The 12,383-nt window shown below is 41.1% G+C and overlaps 2 protein-coding genes across 2 annotated transcripts; one reads left to right on the top strand and one right to left on the bottom strand.

Moving 5' to 3' along the window:
• Positions 1-87: 87 nt before the first annotated feature.
• LOC105381710 (hsp70-Hsp90 organizing protein 1) lies at positions 88-3,773 on the top strand. Its single transcript, XM_048628767.1, has 5 exons — positions 88-528; positions 798-951; positions 1,816-1,916; positions 2,325-2,448; positions 2,878-3,773. Exons 1-5 carry the CDS (start codon positions 280-282, stop codon positions 2,979-2,981), a joined length of 732 nt encoding a protein of 243 aa, XP_048484724.1. The 5' UTR covers positions 88-279; the 3' UTR covers positions 2,982-3,773.
• A 457-nt stretch (positions 3,774-4,230) lies between these two features.
• LOC105381711 (integrator complex subunit 3 homolog) lies at positions 4,231-12,112 on the bottom strand. Its single transcript, XM_048628440.1, has 5 exons — positions 11,884-12,112; positions 9,115-11,706; positions 8,039-8,164; positions 6,276-6,407; positions 4,231-5,914 (listed from the first exon to the last, which is right to left on the bottom strand). Exons 1-5 carry the CDS (start codon positions 11,956-11,958, stop codon positions 5,849-5,851), a joined length of 2,991 nt encoding a protein of 996 aa, XP_048484397.1. The 5' UTR covers positions 11,959-12,112; the 3' UTR covers positions 4,231-5,848.
• Between the last annotated feature and the right edge of the window lie 271 nt (positions 12,113-12,383).

Genomic DNA, 12,383 nt, shown 5'->3' on the forward strand with positions numbered 1-12,383 from the left:
TGTCCACTGTACGGTTTAGTGGCACGTTCACTTTCTCAGTGTGTGTACTCAAATTGTGTAAATTGTGTTAGTCTGTGTTGCTTTTTGACGTTTTACGACTTTTGTTATCAATTTTGGCATGATGATTTGATTTGTAGTTTGCAAGTTTCCTACCTTTTCAATAAAATCAAAAGTGTCCAAGCTATATTAACAATAGGCTCACAATAATGCTCACATAGTTTATACGACTATCAGTAACAAACAAACACTGCCATCGCATCCTAAACAATCCTCAATAAAATGGAGAACACTCAAGAAACTAAAGGTCCACCGCCAACCGCTGAAGAACTGAAGGCTAAAGGGAATGAGGCTGTTAAGAACGAGCAGTACATCGAGGCAGTGCTGCACTACACGCAGGCCATCAAGCTGGATCCGAATAACTACGTGTTGTACAGTAATCGGTCGTTTGCGTTCCTGAAGCTGGACCAGCACTACCTGTCCCTTCAGGATGCCAACGAGACCGTGCGGCTGCAACCGCAGTGGGCTAAGGTACAGCTTAATTACCTTATGATCATGAACTAGTGATCCTAAGAAACTGACCTAACCTTGAAACTACTTTGGTATTGGTTGTTTAAATGATAATGATAACATAGTCATTAATGAAGTTCTATCTGAAATTAGCAACAGTTTTTACCTTAAAATAGTCTTATTTGCCTCTGGAAGAATGAAAGAAAGAAAAAGGCATTTATTTTGTTAACTTTATTTGAAACTATTGGACACCAGCATCAAAAAATCAAAAGTGACCAACATAATTCCAGGGTTACTTCCGTCGAGCTGAGGTGGAGGCGGCGAGCGGGCTGCTGGACGAGGCCATCATCTCGTACACCAGAGCGCTGCAGCTCGACCCCCACAACCCCAAGCTGCTGGAGCAGATCCGCAACATGACTGATACGCAGAAGAAGAAGTATAGAGGTAACAACATTTGTCATCTAAAAAATAATATGAGTTTAAATACTAGTCTACCACTAACATTTACCTTAAAACAATTTGTTATTTGACAGAGAGGGACAAAACAGTTCAATAGCTAAACAAGAACAAGTGGTATTTCTACACTTATATTAAATAGATAGATAGATAGAATATTCTTTATTAGGAGGATATGTACAAAGGATTCACTCAAGAGAGCCATGTATGGGAGCTTCAACCTTCCCCAGAATAGGAAAGAATATATCCTACAATGTTTACCACTGAATAATACTATCTATATCAAAATACCTTGTGTTAGTCCCAAATATATTATTTACATACATTGAATATTCTTACTGGCTATTCAATTCAAATTTTACTAATAGAGACAAGGACACTTACATTGACTGGTTGAATCCTGTGAAATCAGACAATAAAAATATATTGTGCCTTGCCCATTCATTTGTAGAAGAACAAAATATATAAAGAAAACATAACCCTTAGCAAATATCCAAATGTACGGTGGCCTGCGCCTAAAAGTATACAGGTGGAGTTTTTAAAATAGCAATCTCAAGCTCACATGCTGCTCAAGCACATCCACATAAACACCACTGCTACACATATCACACTCAACACGTCCCCGGATTTATAACAGATGAAGCTGGTCCCTTCATCATCAGGGATCGCTATTTTAAAAACTCTGCCTGTATACTTTATGTGCAGGCGACTGTACTTACTAAAATCTATATGAGATTTACATAACTACTTTTATCTACAGATACAGTTTGAGTGTATTTGCAAAAAGACTTATCTTGTTGTAGATTATGTTATTTACATGATTTCTAATGCATTTGTTATTTCATTTTGCAGATAGTCAGAATATAATATGGATATCCACCTGCATTGGCTTGATTATAGGAATAGTTGTAGTTATATTGGACTATACATTAACTGAAAACCCTACTTTAACAGTAAGTATTATTCATGTCTTTATTTTTGTAGACAACACCTCTTCAAGCAAGTAAATGCTTGTCATGCAATTTTGACTGTATAGGATCAAAACCCCAGCACAAAATAATATGTATCCCAGTTAGGTGTTTGCTTTCATTTCATTCTCACTGATATGACCTTAATATTGAATATTTGTCACAGCTGAAGGTTTGAACAGTTTATACCTGGCCTTGAGAATTTACCTACATTAAGTAACTACCATGAGTCAAATCACACCAGCGTATCACAACGAAAATTTCCAACAACATAAGTTGTTCAGAATGACTCCACGAGTCGCGCCGAATTTCGGATTCGGTACTATATAGCACTTTTCAACCACCCTGTATAACCATTCTTGCCTGTATAACCATTTTCTACCTACCTTCCAGCACCCGCTAGCCATGGTCTCCTTCTCGCTGGCGCTGTCCGCGCTGGGCTGGGCGGGCGGCAAGGGCGCCACGCTCATGGACTCGTGGAGCGCCGGCAAGTCGCTCACTCCGCCCGAGGACCTTGGTATGTACTAGACATGTAGACCAATCAGGCCTTTCACACAATCAGACCTTTCACACCACTGTTGGAGTTTTTTAAACGTTCACAAACAACAGTAAATATCTTGTTGGCTGGCCCAGCCTCCAAGTAATACATATTTTTCAAAATAGCTATGAAATGTATTGTAATTTTATTTACCAATGGTGTCTTATGATAGTATGATAGGTCTGATACGCCATTCGTAGAGGGCTCTTATAATAATTATGACTAAAATCATAATGTGCAAAGCTATTACATATTTGTGATAAAGGATAGATTTTAAGTGATAGTGGTGCCCTCTAGGCTTATAAATATCTTATGAGACCTCTAATAAAAAGTAGTCTTATACCTATCCTATTTCATTATACTTTTATCCAGACCTATGAATCATCTATATCTTTTCTTCCCTTACAGGCATGGGTGGAGCGGCGCCGGCGGAAGAGACAGTGATTCCAGAGAAGAAGAGCAAGTACAGTCGGGCGCAGGCACGCCACCGGTACAAGCAGGGGAAGCTATAGCTCTCCGTCTTCTGTGCGACCTAAGACCGTATACAAAGAGAATTAAAGCTGAAAGCGCTATAAGCGCATACTTTGACTTAGTGTCCTATGTCCTCTAGATGGGGCAGAGGGCGTCCACAGCGACTCTCCATCGCAACCTGTCTTGAGCATATACTTTACCATGGAAAATATGGATATTTAAAAAAATCCCGTGATTATCAGCGCTGGTTTGGGAAAGTATGTAAAAGTTAGCTTATAAGTTTCTTTATGTATACGGCCTAATATATAACAACATACAGGGTGGAATTATATTACCAGGGCACTGGGCAACTCTACTGATAAACATAAAATTTGGGGCAAATATTTTCAGTCCGGGAAAGATTTTCTATTTTACTGCTAGAGACTCCACGCCACCAAAGGCTTGCGGTAAAAAAGGGAACTAAATGATTAAATGCATAATATCAGTGGCATGGACTTATTGCATTTATTGCATGATTTTTTAATGCAAATTTAAGTCAATTCTGACTTATCTACACATGTTTTATACTTACTTTAATTGTATACTGTACCTTGTACATAAAATACCTATGTAACATGGAATATTGTTACCTATTAAAAATTATATACTTATCTTATTTTACTATCAGAAAGTCTGTGCTTCAATTGCCAGACAGAGTTGAAGAATCCTTGTAAATTTGCCATTTATAAATTGATGCGGCATTTGCCTAAATGTAATATTAATATTAAGTAGATTATAAATTGGTTTGGGAAACGTAACGGTATTATATTGAGTGAGAAGATATGTGTTAAATACCTTTTAACGTACTTTTACTACATGCAATGTATGTAATATATCATATTTTTATGTTTGCTACATAAAACTTTTTAATTTTTTATTGTTAATCTCAAATGCACTGTAAAATCTTGACAGAAATAGCTGATTTAATCTCGATTTAAAGTTTGTCTTGCAAACACCCTATGTTTTATGTTATTGTAAATATTGTATCATTCCTCTAGAAATGTCCTTCGGCCAGTACTTTTAATTGCATTTACATTTATTTACTTACATTATAGATCTTTTAAATTTTGTTAATCTTGATAGTGTGGCAGATAATGTTTTTTAATAGAGTGATTGAAATACTGAATAAATCATTTCATTCTAAATTTTTCGGTTTTATTTCCTGTGTTTTAAAATGATGAAATGATAAGATAAATTATACTGGTGTTAGGGGCTTTGCATAACTATATTCTACTAAAGTAAAACACATAATGTACTTAAAGGGAGAATACTTTATTGATCCTAGTGTAAAATGTATTTCGAAAATTGCATCAATACAATATATTCTTTGAATAAAATTCTTGGTCTCATGCCTTACACTTTAAACAAATTAACTGTACTGGGTTCAACTATACAACATCGGGGGATCTTTACAACTAACGGTGCAAATGTACAATACTCACTTACCTATACAAAAGCAAAAATAGTACAGTCAATAATGGATTAGTGATCCAGGCGAGTATTCACCAAGTTAACTGCTTAACACTTTCACGGACTCTGGCCTGTGGCCGGCATTGACGTGGGTGCCCGCGAACGTGTTAATATCTGGTCTTTTAACAAGCTGAGTGGCTTTTAACCACCGATTAAATATTTTTACACTTTGAGCTTTTTTGGCATTTTTCACAAACGAATCTTCTGTTGTTTGTTGATTGCACAAAAATAAATAATTTACATTAATTTAACGTTTTTGGTGAATACTCACCTTAACTCTCGCCCTTTCGAACATTATTACATTCAGGGTTTCAATATAACCCACACTCGTGGGTTCTCATAATCACATTAATGTACAGATCAAAAGCACCTAACTATTATAATGTTCCGAAGCGATAACATCGAGTCTCAAACCTATAGTTGACGCCGCGAATGCCAACAATTGACAATCGAATTTATAAACCTAATAAAACAAAACACGATTTCATAGTTCCATATTTAAAAAATCTAAAATGATTCTTAAGATGAGTCTATGATTCATCCATCCTTATTTCATAAAAAGTTACAAGTCAAAAGAGGTTTGTAACTTTTTAATTCATTTGTGGGTTTGAAAATGGAATGCGTCGTGACGCTCTAGACGTCAACTACTGGGCGGCGCAGGCGGCATCTCAACATAAACTCTTAATATTAAACAAATCCCGATTCTGGTAACATTTTGCGAGACAGTAAACTTATGCTAATCTCTACCCAATTACGAATACGGTCTACTTTTGAAGCCCTTTTATTCCCATTCTAACGATAACTTTTTAGGGCTAAACAGCTGTCATGTAATATGTCTTACTGACAATATCTACTTACTCCTTGAGTTTAAAATATCAGTTTTTCATATCTACTGCACAGCCGATATGGTCCTCACCACACAATCATTGGCTAATCGGACCCTTTAATCTATTTTTGACAGTAAGATAAAGTTAATCTATATTTAATTTAGAGCTATTTATGCGTGTTTATTTTATTTAAATACTTAAAGTAAGTACTTTAATTGTTTACTGTATTTAATTTATAACAGTTGACCTTATTCAACTCATGGTCGTCATCCTTCCCATAGATTTAGGAGAATATTGGATTATAATCTCTGGTCAAAATTCGGCTAAGAGACCATTACTAATACTTTCTTCAGACACCAATACTTATCAAATTCAAGCACATAGACCCACCCAGTCATCCGTTTCCTCCACTACATTACCCTAACTTGCGTTACCGCGTAATCGTTTTAGCATTGTGATACTCTCGCAATCGCTACCAGAATCGGGCGAGGCGGTAACAAACACAGTTCAACGTGAATTATTGTATTGTATGTCGCACTTTGGTGTTACTTGAGTCCGTAATGGCGTTTTCGTTAATCACTGTCCGATATCGCTTTCTTTCTGCGTTTCGCCTGTTTCGGCTTTACTATTTCCTCCTCCTGGGAAATAGAAACAAGAACATTTAATCAACAAATTCAATAATCAAAACCCTAGTATAAACAATTTGGGGTTTTATTGGTGAAGGGCGATTTTAGTGGGGGAAAACCCTAGACGTGTAAGTCACCAAGAAGAAGAATTGATTGTTTATTTCAGCGTTAAAACTTTCATACAATTACTCAGAAAGGTCCCGACTACTCCCGACATACAAGTGCTCCTAGTTTAGGAGTCAAGTCGGGGCCTTAAAGAGACCGGTCGCACGTATACGACATAATATTTTTATTTTGAAGCGGAATCCTCTATTACTTACTTCAAAAATCAACATAAGGTTTATGTTTAAATAAATGTTTATCTCAACCTCACCTCACTATCATCATTGGACGAGTGCAGCGTCTGCCCGAGCCCGAGCGGCGCGCCGGCCGCCAGCTTGCGCGCGCGGCGGGAGATCGGCAGCTCGTCCTCCCACGCCAGGAGGAACAGGTCGCTGTATTGTCGCTGTGGAGGAAAGTTGAGGACCTTAGAATAATATGTGGGTACATTTCACACACGGTTATTGGACCCGGAGGGGGACAGAGGACTTTAGAGGACCCTAGAGGACATCTTACACACGGTCATTGAACCGCAAAATAGGCAGAGCCTGTAACATGGGAATCACTGTGTAATGCCGCTGTGGAGGAGATTACATGATGTTATGATGTCCTATCTAGGTATAGCTATCAACTACAATGATTCCTGTGTCGCTATGAGTTTGACGGTTTTAGAGACATCAGATTTTGCAATAGCATTCGTGCGTTGAACAGTGATAGGAATCATGATAGCTGTAGTTTAGGTAAGTATAGAAGGGTGGTAACAAGAGCGAGATCGGCAGCTCGTCCTTCCACGCGAGGAGGAACAGGTCGCTGTATTGCCGCTATGGAGAGGACAGAGTGATAATGTAATGATGTCGCTAGAATGGTGCTGTACTTGTAAATATAGCGCTTAATGCTACGACAGTTGCATAATACATATTGTTTGTACTCAAGGGAACTTTATTTGCCCTGGCATAAGGATCTGTCAATCAAACGTCATAGGGCTCATGCTATATTTTACAAAAATTATATCAAGAGCAAGATGGGCCGCTCGTCCTAACACACCTGGAGGAAGAGCTCGCTGTACCTACTACCGCTGTGGAGGGGGACAGGGGGATGTTAGAGGATCATATAATTAAGAAGTTTGGCATACTTTTATATGTAGTATGAGGCCTATGACAGTTACATTATACATATTATTTGTAATTTGTTCGGTTTCAAAGGAAAAGCTAACTTTATTTGCTCTGGCATAAGTCTATCAAACGTCAATCAAAGATCATGCTATATTTTACAAAATATAGCAAATGCGAGATGGGCCGCTCGTCCTAACACGCTAGGAAGAAAAGGTCTTTGTATTGCCACTGTGGAGGGGGGCAGAGGACGTTAGAGGATGTGGTTATTATCATATGTGAGGATAGCGTACACACGGTCATCCGACCACAAACTAGGCAGAAGAGCCTGGAGATGCTTACAATACATAGAGATACATATTACATACACTCAAGACCCGAGTACAAATATCAGGCCCGGCTGGGGATTCATTCCGGAACCTTCGGCATATAACTGTTGTAAATACTACTTTTGGGGAAGTTGGACCTACAGTTTCCATGTTTTAAATAGACATGTCGTGCACCGGCACACATGTGCTCCAGATGACTGGGAGTCGAGCCCGGAATAAGGGCACTAATTACAGCTGGATGTTGACTTTGCGGCCCGCATCTATAAAACGCAACGTCCAACCGTTCGACGTCTCTCTAAATCGCAATTTCACTCATTTTTATAACTGCATTCATTCTAACTGGGTACAAAAGGTAAACAGTCTTTACATGTCTTTTTATTAGAATTTATTTTTAAAAAGTAGGTTTTAAAATAAAACATAACCACCAATGAAATACTTACTAAGAAAAATGATTAATTTCGTAATTAAACCATATATTTTAGCTGTAGTTTACTTGTTTAATAGTATTTTCATTAAAAAGACACACAAATATTGTTTACCTTTTGTGCCAAGTAAGGTCAAATGGATTATAGTTAAGTCTGTAATGTCACAATACTCACTCGGAGGGTATCGCTGGAGTTCCCGCTGGCCTGCTGCAGCGCCTTCTGCATGCACACCATGTTGAAGATGGACATGTCGTCCGCCGCCACGCAGCACAGCCGCAGCTGTTCCAGGTGCCCTATCACCTGGAATGAGGGAGGAGTTTGGTTAAATACTATGTATGGATGTAGGTGAATATATGTACAGGTGTTGCAAAAGTGGTATAGTTGGGGGATAGGGAATGACTCGGGAAGGGATTCTAAACAACTTTTATTGTACCTAGTAGGTATAGACATACCTCTTTCAAAAATACATCTTTTATAAATCTTTTAAAAAATATATTTTCGATTTTATAACTCACTTACGTTACTTTTTATTATAACCCCCTGAGTCACCTCCTTTTTAAAATCGTGTTGTTACAGATAATTGCAAAAGTGGGACTATAAGCTAAGAGTTTTTGCTCTATGATTTTTTTTCCATAAAAGGATTGAAGTAGATTAATCACATCAAAACTCTGGTGCCTTATGCTAGGTATGAAAAAAAACGAATTTTTATAGAGAACTATTTTTCAATTAAAATAGCGATGCATATAGCAATTTTGTGGTGGGTAACATAACTGATAGTAAGGTCCTCAACCACATCATAATGCGATGTGGTTTGGGAAAGGGCAGATAGGTAAAATTACTAACAGAACATTATATCTACCTAGAATACCTACTATTCAAGAGATCTGAGGTTCTAATTCCAGCATATACAAACTGTCCCTAAGTATGCCTATTAGGTGGGCAACTGGGCACCGATCTATATTCAATACCTATATTATGTATCATCAATATTGAGGAATGCCAATCAGCCCCACGTTACGCTATACCTAATAAACAATAGAGCTGTAATATTAACGCAATGCTTCTACAATCTGTTCCGGCCGGGAATCGCCTCTAGCCAACGTGCTTGACTGCTGCGCCATCAACATCTACGTCACACCCCATCCTTTAAATCTAAAGGATGGGATGACGTAGATGTTGATTTGATTTTAGAAGGCATTGTAAATTAAAATTCGCTTCGCAACAATTATAAATAATAATTAATATCTCACTAGTTCAGCGGCGGGCGGCGCGTTGGGCGGCAAACTGTGCTTGCCGGGCCGTTTTCTCTTGTTGGGGCTCGTCCCGGGGTACCTGGTGCTGAGCAGCGCCGCCACCAGGTCGCCAACCTTGTCTTCATAGTCCTGGCACCAGTACATCAACGTGGACACCACAAACGTATCGTCCTCACACAACTTCCTACAGAATAACTGACGCATCACGTCGGCCGTCGGACGGCCTTGCTTCAACATCAACAGCACTGAGGTTAACGCTTCAGAGTGCTCCTTGTAAGATAAGTCAGGGATGATGGATAGCACGTCTTCGATCGCTATGTCGTGGGCCGTTAGTAGTTGCCATAGACAATATTGTTCGAAAGTCTCCCAGCTTAAACTAGTGGATAGCATGGTGTTGATGTCGTCGGATTTGAACATCATGAGGTTGCCTTGCAGCGTGAGACAGACGAGCTGTTGTAGTTGCGCCGCGTCTAGAGTTGAAACTATACAGTGTAGTAGGCGGATGTGGTTCTGGGCTAGGTCCTTAAATTCCCGGTAGACATCCGGGATCAAATACACGAGGAGATTAGCGTCGCATTCTTGACATCTCTCGAAGTCATCCGCGATGCTGTCAGCGAGTTTAATGTCGAGGAAACTGCAGTATTCTTTGTAAATGTTCGCTTTGAACTTCACGTTCCGTCGTTTGACGGCGTCGCGCTCCGCCCGGCGATCTCTTTCAAACAGAACCCTTAAGTAAAATAGGAGCGAGTATCCGACTCCACTGTACAGGTTCTGCGAATGCATTTCCTTAAACGTCTTCATGACTAACTTCTTTCTATCCGTGTCTTCTCCGGGCATGACGCAGGAGAACATGGCGAAGAGGGGGGATTTTATTGCGGTATCGAGATCCGCCGGGGTGGGGTTAGGAGGTATCTTCAACGGCGTTGCATCCTGTAAAGCCGCCGCGAACAGATCGGCCAGCGCTAGCGGCGTGGGCATAGGCGAGCTTGTGGCGGAGGATAGCAGAGTCACCGCAGACTCATAAGACCTATCATCTAGTAGGTTTTCCGCTAGAGGTCTGAGTGTGAGCGGGAGGGCCGCGGCAAGCTCGGGCCTCTCTCTCGCGCGCACCTCCGACAGCGGCAGGTCGTCGTCGTCCGTGTCCTCGGCCGGGGCCGCCAGCGCCTCCTCTTCGTCATCAGAGAACGCCGGCTCGTCCCCGCCGCGGCTGAAGTCTTCCCCCTCTTCCCGAGACACCCCTCCCTCCCCGTTCCCGTTGCTACAGAACTCTTTGAACGTCTCCCGCACTGTCGTTCGCAACTCCCGGTCCAGTTTCGGCGAGTCAAATAGCGGCTGCAAGTTCGGTAGCACTCTCTTCTCTATGATCTGCTGTAAAGAGTTGTAGATACCCTGTTTGACTTTGTCGGAGTACTGTGGATGGAAGTTCGGAATGATTCGGCACAGGAAGTCTAGTAGCGTGGCGGTGACGGCCGGGTGCGACCGCATGGAGTGGTGCATCACTAGTATGGCAGGCTCTATGTTCATGATGTTATCCTTTTCTGGGTCGTAGAATAACCAGTCGTAGAATAAGGCTAGTTTAGCATTTGATGCTGCAACGTTAGATGTGCATGTTGTGAGCAACCAGCCTATCACAGCCCACCGGGGAATGATGTCTGAACAGAGAAGCTCATTTGTTGGGTGTATGACTCCGACTATGAACCTTATCATATCACTCCGCAGAGATTGTGACTCTGGTGTAGCCAGGTATTGCCTCTGAAACCACTCCTGGTATCTCTTATGGTGGCCAAATCTCACTTGTGACGTCAAGAATACTAACTTTCTTTCCATCTCCGGTGTCAGCCTGGCCTGCAGGTACCTTCGGGAAGTTCTAGTTTGTAATAGTTGCAGTATGGATGTGAACGTTGGACTCAGTGATTTTGGGTTTTCGAGCAGGTCCCTCCACAACTGATTAAACTCTGTGATCCTAGCCACATTCTGCAGCAATCTCACCAAATCCCGCCCCAACGTCCGGACATCCGCGAACCTTTCTACTATAAGTGTAATTACAAAATTGACTTCCTTCTGTCTCAGTAGCATCAGATGCGGCATATTATGATCCTCTATCAGCCTAAGATACGTGTACACTACCATACAGATAAGGGGAGGGAACTTGTCTAGCCACGTCCTGTGTTCAATGTAAATGTCTAAGAGAGATTCAATTAAGAAAATATTTTTGGGTGTGACGTCACCGCCGGAGGCGTATCGCATGAGGTTCCAGCACACGCTGTCGACGCCGGCGACGGCGTTGCGGATCATCTCCTTGAGTAGCCAGAGCAGCTGCCCGCGCGTAGTGTCGTGGAACCGCAGGTACCGCTCGAGGATGAGCGTGGACAGGTTGTTGAGCACGCACGCGAACCCGTCCCGCGTCACGAGCGTGAGGTCGCGGTAGCACTTCGCGGCCGCCGCCGGCTCCGTGAGGATCGCCGTCAGCATGCCCAGCGACACCTCCTCGTGGTTCTTGCACGCCGCATTGTTCAGTGCGTCGTGGGACTCCTTCTCGCTGCAGTCCGCAACTACGGATTGGAAGTAAGCGTATGCACGCTCGTATCTCTGGAACGGGAAAACAAAGTTGGTGAAAAACTCACTGTTTACGCAAAGTGCACTGTGCAAGTTTGAAATTCGCGGTCGAAATGCACTAGCGCCGCTGCCGGGCAGAAATGAAACTATGGATTTACATGGCTGACGAAACGATTCTTTGTTGGAAAAGTGCGAAATTTGTAACAGTACCTCTTCTATTTCATCCTTGTTTTCTATAGCAGTGCACACGAATAACTTGGGCGAATTAGATTTTGTCTGCTCCATATTTTGGAATTTTTTAAAACCACTCAAAACGCTAAAAATTGGCGCAGGTTGTCTCCTACATGGCTGTCGTAGGCGAAAAATATAGAAGCAATAAAAATACAGTGAACACAATCAAAAACACGAATGTGTGCGTGCCCCTGTCATTGTCAAAAGTTAACTATTTTCGTCGCCAGATGTCACTACCAGCCAACAACGTTTCATTATACGCTTACTCAAATCACGTAACTTTTTTCAAGTTTCTTTTAAGGTTCGCTGAACATAATTTACGTTATTTTATAAAGACTTATGAGGTAATGACTAATGACGATCGAGTTCATCATTAAATTCGTCATTCATTACTTCATTACTGATGAAATATCCATATTCCACGTATCAACTTCGTCATTGTAGTTCAGGCTATGTCCACAGATTATACATTCTACGTT

The sequence above is a fragment of the Plutella xylostella genome, chromosome 21 (assembly GCF_932276165.1).
Source record: "Plutella xylostella chromosome 21, ilPluXylo3.1, whole genome shotgun sequence".
Classification (NCBI taxonomy): Eukaryota; Metazoa; Arthropoda; class Insecta; order Lepidoptera; family Plutellidae; genus Plutella; species Plutella xylostella.

What these genes read in the sequence shown, in the direction of transcription:
- LOC105381710 (XM_048628767.1), top strand. Translation starts at nt 280, where the DNA reads ATGGAGAACACTCAAGAAACTAAAGGTCCACCGCCAACCGCTGAAGAA. An exon ending in CTGAAAACCCTACTTTAACA is followed by an intron (nt 1,917 to 2,324) that starts GTAAGTATTATT and finishes CCTACCTTCCAG; the next exon opens with CACCCGCTAGCCATGGTCTC. An exon ending in CACTCCGCCCGAGGACCTTG is followed by an intron (nt 2,449 to 2,877) that starts GTATGTACTAGA and finishes CTTCCCTTACAG; the next exon opens with GCATGGGTGGAGCGGCGCCG.
- LOC105381711 (XM_048628440.1), bottom strand. Translation starts at nt 11,958, where the DNA reads ATGGAGCAGACAAAATCTAATTCGCCCAAGTTATTCGTGTGCACTGCT. An exon ending in CGCCGCCCGCCGCTGAACTA is followed by an intron (nt 8,165 to 9,114) that starts GTGAGATATTAA and finishes CCCTCATTCCAG; the next exon opens with GTGATAGGGCACCTGGAACA. An exon ending in ACTCCAGCGATACCCTCCGA is followed by an intron (nt 6,408 to 8,038) that starts GTGAGTATTGTG and finishes TTTCCTCCACAG; the next exon opens with CGACAATACAGCGACCTGTT.